General features: G+C 33.6%; 2 protein-coding genes across 2 annotated transcripts; both read left to right on the top strand.

The window, feature by feature from the left end:
* Positions 1-4,667: 4,667 nt before the first annotated feature.
* LOC136969166 (uncharacterized) lies at positions 4,668-7,857 on the top strand. The gene is made up of 2 exons (XM_067263260.1): positions 4,668-5,611; positions 7,755-7,857. Exons 1-2 carry the CDS (start codon positions 4,668-4,670, stop codon positions 7,855-7,857), a joined length of 1,047 nt encoding a protein of 348 aa, XP_067119361.1.
* A 2,573-nt stretch (positions 7,858-10,430) lies between these two features.
* Positions 10,431-11,956, top strand: LOC136969167 (putative nuclease HARBI1). The gene is made up of 3 exons (XM_067263261.1): positions 10,431-10,950; positions 11,155-11,513; positions 11,625-11,956. Exons 1-3 carry the CDS (start codon positions 10,525-10,527, stop codon positions 11,920-11,922), a joined length of 1,083 nt encoding a protein of 360 aa, XP_067119362.1. The 5' UTR covers positions 10,431-10,524; the 3' UTR covers positions 11,923-11,956.
* Positions 11,957-16,184: the final 4,228 nt, after the last annotated feature.

The following is a 16,184-nucleotide window of genomic DNA, read 5'->3' on the forward strand; positions in this document are numbered from 1 at the left end:
AAGAAAATATCGAGTAATCGGTAATTAAATTTCAATATAAATATATTCAAACTAAATATTATGGCAATAAATTGATTAGTTTGATTTTCGGGTCCTTCACCGATCAATATTCTATATTGGATTCCACATTATTTATTTGATTATACAATGGAATAAGCACAATTGATTACCAATTTATGGAGTTTCTGTTACTAATTAAATTTAATTAAGAATTATAAATGCTTATATAAGCTATATAAACGTTATCGTCATAAAAATTCATTTCAATTATACTATTCAGTTAAGAACGGGGAAATCACCTGTAAAACTCACGAATACTTTTTGTTTGGGAAGTGATAATATTCAAAGAATAACGTGATTGAGCGATAATATACTTCAAATTTGAGTAGAAATCTAAGAAAATATAAAATCCGTCTAATTAATCAATAATTTATTTGGTAATCAGAACGTGTTTACGCAGTCCACCAATGGTCGAAAGTAGTAATGGGTTCGCAACACCCAAATGAGTTTTTTGGCCTTTCTGTGCTCTCTGAGCGGTGAAGGGCCTAAAATCGTAAATTAAAAAATTAAAAATAAAATCACCCAAATGTGCTTTTTCTTCAGTAGTGTGTTACCTACATAAGGCACACATTTCTCATAAAAGTCTTCAGGAGGCATCCTCTCTTGGTAGATCGCTATTCCGTTGCTTTATTCTATGAATCCTACAATTCAGCTCTCTTTTTTTTTTCTTCCAGTGTGGATATGAAAATTATAGTCTTCGGCAATAACGAATGTAGCTAAATCCACACTACTAAGCCCAAAGGCTTTACCACAGCCCTCTTGTTTTATAATTATCTTAATGAGCCCGTACAGATGAATTTTGCGCCGAGACTCGTGACACTCTTGCTCTAATACTAGTTCCTCGAAAAAGATTAGCAGCCGAAACAATTATGAGTTATTAGCAAATTAGTAAAGTTTCCACACATATCAACAATAAAAATGAATCTTAAAAAGAAAAATCCAATCTATCAAAGGCATGCAAAGAAAAGCGGCATCGACATCGAAACTCGAAAAATACAATAAAATGCAATTTTTATAAATAAACAACAGAAGTATAATATCAGTCTAGATAATTTATTTAAAAATTAATTTAAATTATAAAGTGGTTTAAATTAAAATATATAATTTACATTTAAAAAAAAAAAAAAAAATACGTAGACGAAGAAACAAGTAATAAAAATCAAAATAATAAAACTCCGTTAGAACTGCTGTCATCTATCGGTTATATTAGTTAATAAGTTTTGCAAAATGGCTGACGGTGAGTGGGTGGAGATTTATTTTCTTTCGTGTCGATTCATTTCATTAAATTTTAAGTAAATATTGTAGAAAATCAAACGTATAATAGTTTGTTACCCTATTTTTTCGATATAAAACGTCGTTTATTATTTAAATAATTAAAGTAATTAGCAAATTAAGCAAAACGTAGTTAAATTACCCAAAGATGGAATTTATAGTACGGGGTGGAAGTTAATTTCAGTCAAATGCTTATATATTTACATATGAGCAAATTAACTAAAAGTAACTTCTACTCTTCAAATCAACTAATGCTTATTAAACCTTGATAAATGTATTTAATTAAATATTAATTCTATGTTTTTAATGTGTAGAAGTAAATATTCTAAATTTGAATGTATTATTTGTTTATTTTATGTATTTTTAGGAAGTGCTTTGAAACAGTTTTGATTGATCGATTACTCGACGCGAGACGTCGGCACGTTACGCGCTACGTGGCTTCTCTTGGTTTTATCCGTCTCGCTGTCGCCCGTCCGGTGTTTCTGGATTCGGTTGTCTGCACGAAACTTCGGAGAGTTTGAAATGATTTTCTCAATAGGCTAGATACTGTTTTTTTCGGTCGTTTGGGTGTTATTAGTAGGGCGGATCATTAAGGTAGAAGGCCTCTTGGATTAAAAGTGGAGGTGATCCTCTGATATCGTGGCATACTTTCATAATTTCTTAAGTGGAAGATATGTATGTGTATTAATTAAGTGAACAACTCTACAAACATACATTATTATAATAAAGCCAACCAGTGCCGTATGCCACCAGGCTATATTAATAATAAATTACCAAACAACTTGACCCTAGAGGAAGGCGTTAGGTGCCATCTCGTAATAAATTTAACAATTGTTTGGTAATTTATTATTAATATAGCTGTTATATAACCCGGTGGCGTACAGCAGTGGTTGGCTTTATTATTACATATTAATTATTTTAAAATGTGAAAATCATTCAAATATGCTTTAAAATGCTTGAATTTTAATTGACTCTCTTCTGAGCAGTTCTAAAATATTTCTTGAAATCAAGTGCTTGTTTACAAATTTATTTCATTCCATTGGCTTTGATCTTTGGTAGACATATTAATTATTTTATTTTAATTAATTCATTCAAATAGTGAAGAACATTTTAGAGTTTTATTAATTTAACTAACGTTTTCGGCTTATTCAATAAGCCATCTTCAGGTTTTAACTTTCGAACAAAAAACAATATCGTTCTATTAAAAGAATACAATAGTTTTGAAAAAATTCAAATCGTTAGTAACGGACAAAAAATAAAACAAAGAGGATGAACATGGTAATAAAAATAAATAAAATATAACAAAAATATATAAAAACAAAAAAACAAAAAAAACAAAGAAGAAAAAAAAGAAAAGAACGTGGTAATATAAATAAATATACAATAAAATCGTAAAAGATACAACAAATGTAAGGTAAAAACGTTTTACTCGTGCCCATATATACTACTATCTATCCTAACCAGAAATACTTCCCCATAGAGCTCACGTGTCTCTTATAAATTTTTAACTGCATATTTCCAAGCTGAAGGAAGACCTTCTGCGTCCCTTGCGTTAATACATTTATCTCTTAGTTTGCTTCTGTAAATTTCTATCTTTTCAGCCGCTCTTGCCAAAGTTGGGGAGTGTACCTGCTTTATGATTTTCGCCTCATTCCAATGTACTAAGGATCCCTCCGCCTGCCCCATCTGGGCTAATACCGTTGTGTTGGAACCTTTTCTAATATCATATTTATGTTCCTTGATCCTTATTCCTAGGTTTCTAGTAGTAACCCCTACATAATCTTTATTAATACCTAATAGCTGGTTCTCGTAGAGAATCTTATACACACCCGCCTTATCTTCTTTTTTAACTAACCCTTTATCGTTTCTAAGTATTTTATACAAATTCGGAGCTCTTTTCAAGATCACCCTTGTATCCTTAGTTCTTGCTATTTCTTTCATAATCCCTCCCAGATACTTATTGTATGTAAATTTCGTGTATCTGTAAGGCCCGTGCCTGGTGTCCTTATCATTACTGGCCTCAAATTTTCTAATAATTCCCTCAATGACTTTCCTCCTATAACCTAATGTTCCTGCTATCTGTATAATTCTTTCTATCTCTGTATCCCGGTCTATCACATTTTCACAGTATATAAAGGCCCTTCTAACCAATGCTCTAAATGCTGCTAACTTATATTTATAAGGGTCATTAGAGCTTGCAGGGATATATAGTGGGCTATGTGTAGGTTTAATGAAAACGCCGGTGGATATATGCCCTTTGTTAAATATAACATTAATGTCTAAGAAATGTACTATCCTGGAGCTTTTCTGCTCTAGCTTCAGGTTAAGGCCCTCTTCGTTCTCGTTAATTCTATCTACAAAGTTAGCAATTACTCGATTGTTCCTCCATTTAAGCAGGTTCCAAAAAATAAAACAAAAAATAAAAAAATAAAAAATAAAAAATAAAATAAAAAAATAAAACAAAAAAATAAAAAAAATAAAAAAAAAAATAAAATAAAAAAATAAAAATAAAAAAATAAAAATATAAAAAAAATAAAAAAATAAAAAAATAAAAAATAAATAAAAATAAATAAAACAAAGTTTTTAATGAAAAGCCTGATAAGCTTATGGACATGAACTTAGGAGTGGCACATTTTACTGATAAGGTTTACAAGAACTTAAAGAAACGCTATATTAAGAGAATGAAGTGGATTATCTATAAGCAGGTTCCAAAAAATAATAGGAAGAACGTTACAACGTACGTAGTATGGGACCAAATTGAAGTACCCAATAGGGTAAAAGAGCTGCTGAACAAAGGCCCGAACTTCGTCCCGGAGAATGCGGGGATATGGGAAACGTCTTACCAGGAGATCGAAAGAGGAATTAGTGGTTTGGACCCGGTGGAGAAGGACTATTTTCGTTGGAAAACTGTGTTAAAAAATCAAAATAAATGGAAAGGAGGAAGCTATAGCAAGGACATCAGGTATACCAAGGGATGGTTAAAAGAGAATAATTTGATTGCGGCAAGAGCAGATAAAAGCAAACAAATTGTCATAATGAGGAAACAAACATATGATAGAGCCTTAGAGGAATATATCAGAAAAACGGAATGTGTGAAGGTCAACAGTAAAATAGTTCAAGCTATTGATAGAAGGGTTAAAAAACTGGAGGAAACCAAACTAGCGAGGATCTTACCGTTTGTCCGTAAATGCCGGAACCCTAGACCAGGGCTCCCTAGACTCTTTGCCTTCGCCAAAACACATAAAGAGGGAAAAGAAATAAGGCCTATTGTGGAAAAACGAAGAGCACCTACATTTTTCCTGGAAAAAAGATTACAAGAGTACCTCTCCTCACGGATGGAAAATAATAAATTAGTGGTAAAGGATCCTGTTATGGTAGTTAAAGAGCTACAAAGCATCGCTTTGAAGGATGAAGAAGTGGGAACTGTGTTAGATTACGAAAGTTTGTACCCGTCTATTAAGATTGAGTCCTGTGTAGAAGCACTTATGGAGTTCTTGTTCAGAGATAACCCAACGTTAACACAACACAGAGATGAGGTTATAGAAATGGCTAACCTAGTATGTTGCGAATCCTTCTTCGGGTACGAAGAACAAGTATATAAGCAAAAAAGGGGAGTACCGATGGGAAGCCCAATTTCGGGGCTCCTCTGCGAGCTTGTGGTTAGTAAAGTAGAAGAAAAGGTATTGCGGGGCTTCGAAAGGGATATAGTATTCTACAAGAGATATGTAGACGACGTTTTTATAATATGGAGGAACAATCGAGTAATTGCTAACTTTGTAGATAGAATTAACGAGAACGAAGAGGGCCTTAACCTGAAGCTAGAGCAGAAAAGCTCCAGGATAGTACATTTCTTAGACATTAATGTTATATTTAACAAAGGGCATATATCCACCGGCGTTTTCATTAAACCTACACATAGCCCACTATATATCCCTGCAAGCTCTAATGACCCTTATAAATATAAGTTAGCAGCATTTAGAGCATTGGTTAGAAGGGCCTTTATATACTGTGAAAATGTGATAGACCGGGATACAGAGATAGAAAGAATTATACAGATAGCAGGAACATTAGGTTATAGGAGGAAAGTCATTGAGGGAATTATTAGAAAATTTGAGGCCAGTAATGATAAGAACACCAGGCACGGGCCTTACAGATACACGAAATTTACATACAATAAGTATCTGGGAGGGATTATGAAAGAAATAGCAAGAACTAAGGATACAAGGGTGATCTTGAAAAGAGCTCCGAATTTGTATAAAATACTTAGAAACGATAAAGGGTTAGTTAAAAAAGAAGATAAGGCGGGTGTGTATAAGATTCCCTACGAGAACCAGCTATTAGGTATTAATAAAGATTATGTAGGGGTTACTACTAGAAACCTAGGAATAAGGATCAAGGAACATAAATATGATATTAGAAAAGGTTCCAACACAACGGTATTAGCCCAGATGGGGCAGGCGGAGGGATCCTTAGTACATTGGAATGAGGCGAAAATCATAAAGCAGGTACACTCCCCAACTTTGGCAAGAGCGGCTGAAAAGATAGAAATTTACAGAAGCAAACTAAGAGATAAATGTATTAACGCAAGGGACGCAGAAGGTCTTCCTTCAGCTTGGAAATATGCAGTTAAAAATTTATAAGAGACACGTGAGCTCTATGGGGAAGTATTTCTGGTTAGGATAGATAGTAGTATATATGGGCACGAGTAAAACGTTTTTACCTTACATTTGTTGTATCTTTTACGATTTTATTGTATATTTATTTATATTACCACGTTCTTTTCTTTTTTTTTTTTCTTTTTTTCTTTTTTTGTTTTTATATATTTTTGTATATTTATTTATTTATATTACCATTTTTATTTATTTATGTATATTTATTTATTTTTATTACCATGTTCATCCTCTTTGTTTTATTTTTTGTCCGTTACTAATGATTTGAATTTTTTCAAACTATTGTATTCTTTTAATAGAACGATATTGTTTTTTGTTCGAAAGTTAAAACCTGAAGATGGCTTATTGAATAAGCCGAAAACGTTAGTTAAATTAATAAATTTCTCAGCGAACATTAAGGTGTTTGTTTAAGTTTTTTGTATATCAAGTGCTTGTTTACAAATTTATTTCATTCCATTGGCTTTGATCTTTGGTAGACATATTAATTATTTTATTTTAATTAATTCATTCAAATAGTGAAGAACATTTTAGAGTTTTTTATGCAGTCGGTAAATATGGATACGTACTTGTAATTTGCCATTAACGAATTCCGTCAAATATATTTTGCGAAGAATTATCGTTTTTTCCGACTCGTATCGAAAGTTTCAATAATTCGTATGGAGCTAATTCCGATCTTTTCAGATTGTAATAAGTTTGTTGATTATCATAATACAAATACAAAATGTATCTTTATAATTTATCTTGACAAATGGTGCTTGTGTGGAAGTGTACTGATATGCTGACTAAAACTGTTTGCATTTGCTTAACTTTTGATGCAGGAACTGTAAGTTTCACACTATTTTAATAATAAATGTTTAAAACTCAGCATAGAATTTATGGATGCTGCTTATAATTTAACGGAATGAGGTCTGCGTTAGTATGAGTGGGGTACAGGTTACGTAATTTAACGGGACCTGAAGCTTGTCTCGGGTCATTGGTGTACTCTTTAATCATTCCAGAATCCCATTTAAATAACACGCTGCTCTCGGCCAAAATTTAACCTGTAAACTAGTTGACTTTATTAAATAGAATAATGGAATTGATGAAAGTTTATTTTATTCAAAATAAATACACTGAAACAACCTTCTCACTCAAAGTTATGTAGAAAAGAAGAAAGAAACTCAGTTTATCTATTTTTATAGCTTGATAAGGCAAATGATAGGATATATAGGAAGAAATTCATTAACATCTTAAGTAAATCTTTGTAATCTTTGTAATGAAATGGCTAATATATGGGAGAAGCCATATTGTCGCATTGATGGAAAACTGAATCTAAAATGGTGTGCTTAATGCTACTACTGGACACAATTAGTCTTTTATTCTGAGTGCTGCATACAGAAATCAGTTCTTTTATTGGAAAAATGATTAATGTAGATGACCTGATAAAGTAATATTTGTCTCTCGAATCATTTATAATGACTGAAACTTTAAACGGAATTTTTTTCTGTAAATAGAATTATATTAGACATTTAAGTTGAAATCGATATATCGAATAGTATAATGCTGAATATCGTTTAGCAAAAAAGACACATTCCATTGTTTTCTGTTATTATTAAGTGTTTTATGTCGTGGCTATAATTTGGCTATGGGAGGGCGGCGGGCATATTTACGCTGAAAGGGCGTCTTTGTAGCATTGAAGCACGAGTTGTGCTTATCTTAAATGTAAAGCTTGTGAAACAGTTAGTTAAGAATAAAGTTGTTATACCGTTCAAGGGCTGGATTAATTGTGAGTTCACATATCTTAGCGTGCGTCAATAACGTAACAAAGGGTTATGGGCCCAGGAAGAAAATTCCAGCGTTGATGCAACTGGATTGAACGACCAGCCACGGTAAGCCTAAATTTGCTATCTTAGAAACCGAACCTTTATAACGAATAGAATGGCCGAAATAGGACATGGTCAGTTACCGAAGTTTACGGGTAACAATTTTACAAGCTGGAAGAACGTATAATGGCCATCCTAGAAATTAGAGATCTGGAAAATCTGTTAACAGATGACCCACCTACGGATCCGCCGAAGAGGGGAAATGGAAAAAAACGGACTCCCAGGCCAGAGGCATTTGAACTTGCGCGACGGATGACACACAAGTGGCTCTTATCTTAACGTGTAGAACGGCAAAACAAATTTGGATTCACTTAAGAGAAAGATATGAAGAGGACCTAGGGAAACAAGCGATAGAGGCCTTAAACAATGTGGCGAGATTAGTAATGAATCGTGACGAAACATGGAGAGATTATCTATTAAGAGGAGAAAAACTTTTAGAGAGTGCTAGGATAATGGGGGCTCAACTAGAAAACGACGAATTCATCACCACACTATTGAAAGGTTTACCGCAAAAGTACAACCTAATACCATGCAATTCGACAACCTACAAGAACCAAAGATCCCTGACGTGAGAAAAACCTTTGAAAGGTATGAAGAAAGAAATGGGCCCGAACAGAGGAAAAACCTTGCAGCCTACAGAGCATATCACTCACAAAATTACAAAACTCCAAAAGACAATGCACAAAGAAAATCTCGAACAAGGAAAATGCTATGCTACATCTGCCGTAAACCAAATCACAAGGCAATTGAATGTTGGTTAAACCCGATTAACAAAGCAAGGAATAGAGACAAAAGAGATAACTACTTCGATCTCGATAACCGAAGATCAAATTTCAAAACTTCTAAAATAGCTTGGGAAAACTCAGCTAGAGAGGACGATAACCGACAGAGAAAGGAAAAATCAGCTAACGAGAATAACAATCGACAGAGATTAATGACTTTAAACACAAACGGTGAGCCAGATACATGCTGGATCATAGACAGTGGGGCTACCAGTCACATGACCTCAAATCGCCAATGGTTAGAGAACATGAGTGAAGACAGAAAAACAATCACCATGGCCGATAATAAAGTCATACACTCAGAAGGCATCGGAGTCGCAGAAATAAGAGACGAAAACTTTAATAGATTACTTCTTGAAGACGTACTATACACCCCAGATCTGAGCAACAATTTAATTTCTGTAACCAAACTGGCAAAGAAGGGAATCAAGATAATCTTCGACGCCGAGAATTGTAAAATACTTGACGAAAGAGGAAATGTCATCATGTTGGGCAAGAAGTGGAAAGACCTATACACTGTTAGACTCAGGACCCCCAGCCATGAATACAGTATGAAATCCCACCATAATGACTGGGAGACCTGGCATAAGCGACTCTACCATATCAATGGAAATTACATGAACATTTCAGCCAAGAACGAGATGGTACACAAATTCCCACTCGTACCACAATCCAACACACCTGTATGCGATACCTGCATTCGAGCGAAGTTCACCAGGAAGCCCTTTAAGCCAGTGATCACAAAATCAAAAAATCCTCTCGATCTCCTACATCTTGACTTAGTCGGACTCTTCAGAGATGAATCAATGGGAGGAGCAAAGTACGTACTCACCATTGTGGACGATTACTCAAGAAAACTTTTCACCAAATTCTTAAGAGCCAAATCCGAAACGCCGGAAGAAATCATAGACTTCATAAAAAACGTGGAAAACGCAACTTCGAGAAAGGTCAAACAAATCAGATCTGATAACGGGGGAGAATTCCTTAACGAAAACCTAAGGACGTTTTTAGAGGATAAAGAGTATTAACCATCAACTGACTAATTACTACTCCCCTGCTCAAAACGGCGTGGCAGAAAAGGCCAACAGAACTCTCATCGAGGGTACCACAGCGCTACTAATAGAAGCGGAACTGCCAAAAAACTTCTGGGCTGATGGCAATGAATTGCTTCACTTATGTACGCAATCGGACACCCATCCAGAACGACATGAAGAGAACCGCCGAGGAATTGTTCTCTGGAAGAAAACCCACTGTAGGACACTTGAAAGTATTCGTCTGTAAAGCATATTATTGGATTCTCAAAATGAAGAGAAGTAAACTTGACTCAAAGGCGGAACTAGGAATCTTTGTGGGATACTCATCCTGTAGGAAAGCGTACCGAATATTCGACCCTACCACTACGACCGTAATCGTGTCACGTGATGTAAAATTTTTAGAAAACCAAAGGGGCAAAGACCTCCAAAAACAAGCGAATCCAACGCAGGACTATACCCTAGTCGATATAAAGAGACAGTGCACTGATACAACTTCTACAGCTCATAACATAGAGGATACAGAAGTCGCAAATCCTGATAACGAAATCGAGACAGATTACGACCAAAATGAACCTATAGAGGAAACTCCACTCTCCAATTGAAGGGAAAAGACCTAGACCACCTCTAAATTTCTACTATGAACCACCTCTAACCCCCGTATTCACCAACACGAGTTAGAGTTAGAGTTAGGGTTAACTCTCGAGTTATTGGTAAATTGGTATTTACCAACTCCGAATTTCGAGTCAAACACAATAACCCTAACTCTAACTAACTCTAGAAAATCGGCGAGTAGACGATAACTCTAGGTTTGACGCCTGCGCAAAGCGATCTATTTCAGGGGAAAATGGCGACATTCGACGAGGACGAAGCCGAGATGCTAGAAAATCTGAAGTATCTAGATTATATAGACCGTATGGAACGAAGAAGTCGACGGATTATTTCTCCAAGAAGAAATGACTTCGAACAATTGGACGATTACGACTTTCTATGTCGATATCGTTTGCCAAAAGAGAGCGTAAGAAACATAGTAGAACGAATTGGTGACAATTTAGTTTCTACATCATCGAGAAATTATGCGATGTCGCCGATGGAACAACTGTTGTTGGCTCTACGTTTTTATGCCACGGGAACATTTCAGTTGGTCGTAGGCGATTTAAATGACTTAAGTCAATCATCTGCTTGCAGAGCGATTAATAGAGTGAGTTTTTTAATTGCACAAATGTCAGCAGATTATATTCAGTTGCCAAAAACAGAATCTGAAAGAACGCAAGTAAGTAGGCCTAATATCCCTTTATCTTTCGAAACTATAGTAATAAAATAATTTTATATTGTTTTTTTTTACAAGTTTCTATATTAGAATCATTAATTTAAATTATATATAGTCTTTATTCATTTAATTAATACATTACTTTTCAAAGTATGAACTGTAATAAAATATAAAAATAATAGATCAAGTATATATTTATATTTTCAGATAAGTCAAGACTTTTTTCATTTGAGTGGTTTTCCATGTGTGTACGGAGCCATTGACTGCACCCACATTCCAATTCAGTCACCGGGAGGAGAAACTGCCGAATTATTTCGAAATAGAAAAGGATATTTTTCTATTAATGTTCAGACAGTTTCAGATAGCCAACTGAAAATCAGGAATATAGTAGCCAGATGGCCAGGTAGTTCTCATGATAGCACTATATTTGCCAATAGTCATCTGTGTGCTATGTTTCAAGCAGGAGACATTCCGTCGAAATATCATCTTCTTGGTGACAGTGGATATGGATGCAAGGCCTATCTGTTAACACCAATATTAAATCCACAAAGTGATCAAGAAAAAAGGTAATTATTAAAGTTTATGATATATATTATTAAAATATATTTAATGCATAATATAGTTTTAAATGATCATATATATTTCAAAATTAATATCAATTATTTTTTCTTTGAAAGGTATAACAGATGCCACATAAAAGCACGAAACACGGTGGAACGGCAATATGGTTTGTGGAAACGACGTTTTCCCTGTTTATCAGTAGGTTTACGTTGCAACCTTCAAAATGCTATGGCTGTCATAGTTGCCACTGCAGTGCTTCATAACATTGCAATTTCACATGGAAATATGACAGTTCCAACAGAATCTGATGATATTTCCATGAATGAAGATGTTCCAGTGCCTGTTGTCAGAAGTCAGAATGCAGCTGGATTTGCAAAGAGAAATGCATTAATAGCAGATTTCTTTAGCATTTAACTTCTGAAATGTTTGCATAATCTTAAAAGATTATGCAAATATTTCAGACATTATTATTAAAAGGCCCTTTTCAGGGCCAAAAATTTTGCTTAAGAGTTAGCCAAATCAATATAAGTAAAAAATATCAAAACTTTCAATATTGTTATACATCAAATTTTGATTATCCAAATAAATTTCTTTTTTGAAATAAAAGATATTTTTGTTACTCAAGAAAATCTTTTATGCTGAAGAAGGATTAGTGATAATAAATATATTAAATATAAATATGCATAAAGATGCTGCAATTTGAAGAAAATTTTATTTTTTAAATTTTATAAACAATTTTATTTTATTTAAACAAATAATAATGAAAACAAGTTACTTTTTGAAACAAGTAATTCTCCATAAAAGTTAAGTAATAAAATATTCCTAAATAAGTTTTACTTGTTATTACTGTGTTATTATTTTAAAAAGAAACTATAGGTCACAAATACTTCATAGAAAATTTTATATTAAAGAATAAAAACAGTTTAACACTTTTCTGCACAATATATATATATATATATAGTGTAAAAAGTACATTATAAATTTGTTAATTGAAGACATAAACTAGGTGGTTTATTCTCTAAAATTTGTAATATTTTTTCTTGAACTTTCAGCTGAGCTTTCATCAATTGCATTTTCATGTTGTGTTCTTCTGTCAAAAATTTTATTTTTAAACTGTGCTCTTCTTCAAGAGTTTCTTTTTTTCTTTTTGCATGCTCGTAGATTGCTTCAGCTGCTTCAGGTTGTTTCCTTTTCTTTTTAGTGGAACTCTGATTGAAAGGTAATTATTTCATTATAAGCTAAAACAGTATTTTTATGGAATATAATTATTTTTAAGATTTACCTGCTGATTATCAATATTTTGAGTATAAAAATCTGCAGCAGGTTCAATAACTTCCATGGCCATTACATTTGTAATTTCTGTTAACTGTGGTGTAACTGAAACCTGCAAGATAAAAAATTATGTTATTTGATAATTAAATATGTGAACTTGGCATTAAAACTATATTACTAACTACTAATATTAATACTAGTTCTTTTAAAACTTGCAAGACATTTGTAACTGAAAATAATCTAGACTTTTTTGATTTATGAATGAAATGTTAAATGAAACAATGTGTAACTTATAACAATATTTCAAAGTATTAAGATGTACACAATTTGAATAGTACATACAGTATAAACTTTCATAAAACTGATATATTATTAAATATATGAATTGTATGAAAGTTTATATAATATATATGTGGTGTCTGTGGATGGCTGAGCTGAGCGTTAAGAGGCGCATGTAGAACTCAGTTTAAGAAAACACGAAGAACTTCTTATAACATATAAGGACGTACACTTTAATATAATACAGAAGACGTTACAAAACAAAGAACAGTAACAAATCGTCTTCAGGCGGACTCGTCGTAGCTTCTTCCTTTCCTACTCTTACCGTCGTCATCTTTTCTCCTCGGGGAGAAGAATGCGCTTAAGCTTCGTCTTCGTCTTTTTCCCGCGTGCGCCAGAATGGGTGCGCACGACATTCGGCTTGACCATGTCGCTAGCGCGGGGGACGGGCACCACATATATATATTATATATTATATAGGCCTATATATTATATATATATAATATATATATATTATTAAATATATATACTATAAATATTATAGTTTTACATTTAAATTACATGATATAGTTTAATTTATAGATGTAATTTATACATAAAATGTATGTATATTCTTATTATGTATTGTACAGTGAAGTAGACTTAATATAGGAAGTATTTTCATGTATACTATAAATATTTGCACAATTGTCATTTAAGTATTATAATTTATTGATAACTAAATAAACATTGACTTACTTCAGATGCAGATACATCAGATATATCGTGAAAATTTCCTACAGAAGTTGTAGCTATCTCTGCTATTAAAATATATTACTAATTAATTCAAATTTTAAAAAATTATAAATTATAATGCCTTAATACTTACTTGTATTAGGTTGGGCATCACTATCGAAGTCATTATGTAAAGGCTGAGTTAAAACGCCCATCGACAGGAGTTTTTCAGCCATAACGTCCGAATTATTTAAGACAGGAGCAGGATTTCTGCCTCCTGTCTTAAATAATTCGGCTTTTTTCTGGGACTGTTCTTTTACAGCTTATTTTTAAAGTTTTTTTAACAGTCCCATAGCTGCTTACTTTTTCTTCGCGTGACGCCCGGGATTCCATTAAATTCATCGGTTAATACCTCCCAGGTACCCCTCTTCTGTTTTGAAGAAACCGCGTTTGTTTTTTTGTTTTCTATTATATTTTTATGCTTTTCGACTAATTCCAGTAGTATTTCTTTTTCAAAACTAGTGAAATTACGGCGAATACTACTTTCCTCTTCATTTTCCGCCATTTTCTACACGATTTTGCTTTCAACCAATCAGCACGCTGCTTACGAAAGAAAACTTGTTTAATCTCGAACGCAGGATTGTTTTTAAATATTAACTCTAGAGTAGCGAAACTCTAGAGTTAAATTTTTATCTGAATACGAAAGAAGAGTAACTCGTAATCTGACTTCGAGTTACATCTAAACTCGAGTTCGTCAACTCTCTGTTTAACTCGCGTTGGTGAATACGGGGCTAGAGACTCCGATGTCGAAGAAGACATACCAGAGGACACAAACGATCCAACATATCGACCCAACAACAGAGTCCTGTTATCAGATAGAAAACTCATAATCCCGAACAGTTACGAGGAAGCAATGAACCTACTGAGCAAGGACAAATGGATAGAATTGATGCAAAAGGGAACGAAATCGACAGGACTGCGCTACACACTAGACAGACTAGATGTAGAAGTTAATGAACATTTTGAAAAATCTTACAATGAAAATGTAGCTGATGAAAAGCAGAATATTAAAATTGAACAAAAGAAAGATGAAGAAGTTGTTTATCCTGTAATGCATTGTGCTGTAATATAGTAGATAATATGACGAATTTAGCCTCTGTAATCCAAATTATTATTGGTAGACTAATCTCACAGCAATATCATTGGCAAATTGGTTTTATTTTTTAAAAATTACATCTAATTTGCCAATGATATTGCTGTGAGATTAGTCTACAATACTAATCTGGATTACAGAGGCTAAATCCGTCATATTATCTAAAGATGAAGAAGTTGTTGTCGAGGGATGGAGGCGTGCTTCCACATAAAAAGCACAAGAAACATAAGCATAAAAAGCACAAAGGAAAAAAGGTTCAGAACAAGATGCTGAATATGGATGGATCTGGAAGTCCAACAGCAAGAGGAGGAGGAAAACCTCTATTAACACCTAAAGTTTCCAAACTGCCACCTTCCAGAATACTTTGGAATGTTATAAGAAAAATTTGAAATTAGTTTAAATTCTATTTTTTGTATATGTGAACGCCGCACCCAATCCATGGCCAAATTAGGCAGGGAATTTGTCGTGGCTATAATTTGGCTGTGGTGGGCGGCGGGTACATCTCTGCTGAGAGGGCGTCTTTGTAGCATTGAAGCACGAGGTGTGCTTACCTTAAATGTAAGGCTTGTGAAACAGTTAGTTAAGAATAAAGTTGTTATATCGTTCAAGGGCTGGATTAATTGTGAGTTCACATATCTTAGCGTCAATAACGTAACATTTTATATTTAAAATAATTGTTAGTAAATCTGTAATGGTTGATTGAATTATAATTACAAAAGACATAATTACACATCACTCAACATTTATAAGCAACTAGCAAAAAATCCCGACCTGGCTCGAGCAAAAAAAAAAAAAAAAACAAACAACAGCAAATATTAATTTTATTAGATTATTATCTATTTCCAACCCTTATATTATATTATAGTATTTGATTTATATTTACAAAGGTCATTTTACGTTACGTAAAATCTTATCACACCGAATGACTAAACTCACACATTTTAAAAATTTTTTTATCATTGTGTACTGTATTGAAGTATTGTATTATTTTACACGAATTCATATTTAAACGTTGTTTCTGTTCTTGCTGATTGCCTAATTGCGATAACTAATTGTGGCCGGAAATCTCTGCTATCGACTCCGTGAATATCACTGCCGTAATAGCATTTCTAATATCGTGAGTAGCTTTCTTGAATATAGGCACATTGGCTTTTATACAATCTCTCCTACATTCATCAAACAGCCAAGGGTTGCCAAGGGTCTATAGCTGGCCCGACCCTCTGGAACTTTAGTTCACAATGACCTTCTAAGCATCTGC

The sequence above is a fragment of the Centruroides vittatus genome, unplaced genomic scaffold (genome assembly GCF_030686945.1).
Source record: "Centruroides vittatus isolate TY-2023 unplaced genomic scaffold, ASM3068694v2 contig_1746, whole genome shotgun sequence".
Classification (NCBI taxonomy): Eukaryota; Metazoa; Arthropoda; class Arachnida; order Scorpiones; family Buthidae; genus Centruroides; species Centruroides vittatus.

Coding starts and splice junctions, on each gene's coding strand:
- LOC136969166 (XM_067263260.1), top strand. CDS start 4,668: ATGGAAAATAATAAATTAGTGGTAAAGGATCCTGTTATGGTAGTTAAA. Junction 5,612..7,754: donor ATACTTAGAAACGATAAAGG/GTTAGTTAAAAA, acceptor ATACCGTTCAAG/GGCTGGATTAATTGTGAGTT.
- LOC136969167 (XM_067263261.1), top strand. CDS start 10,525: ATGGCGACATTCGACGAGGACGAAGCCGAGATGCTAGAAAATCTGAAG. Junction 10,951..11,154: donor CAGAATCTGAAAGAACGCAA/GTAAGTAGGCCT, acceptor TTATATTTTCAG/ATAAGTCAAGACTTTTTTCA. Junction 11,514..11,624: donor CAAAGTGATCAAGAAAAAAG/GTAATTATTAAA, acceptor TTTCTTTGAAAG/GTATAACAGATGCCACATAA.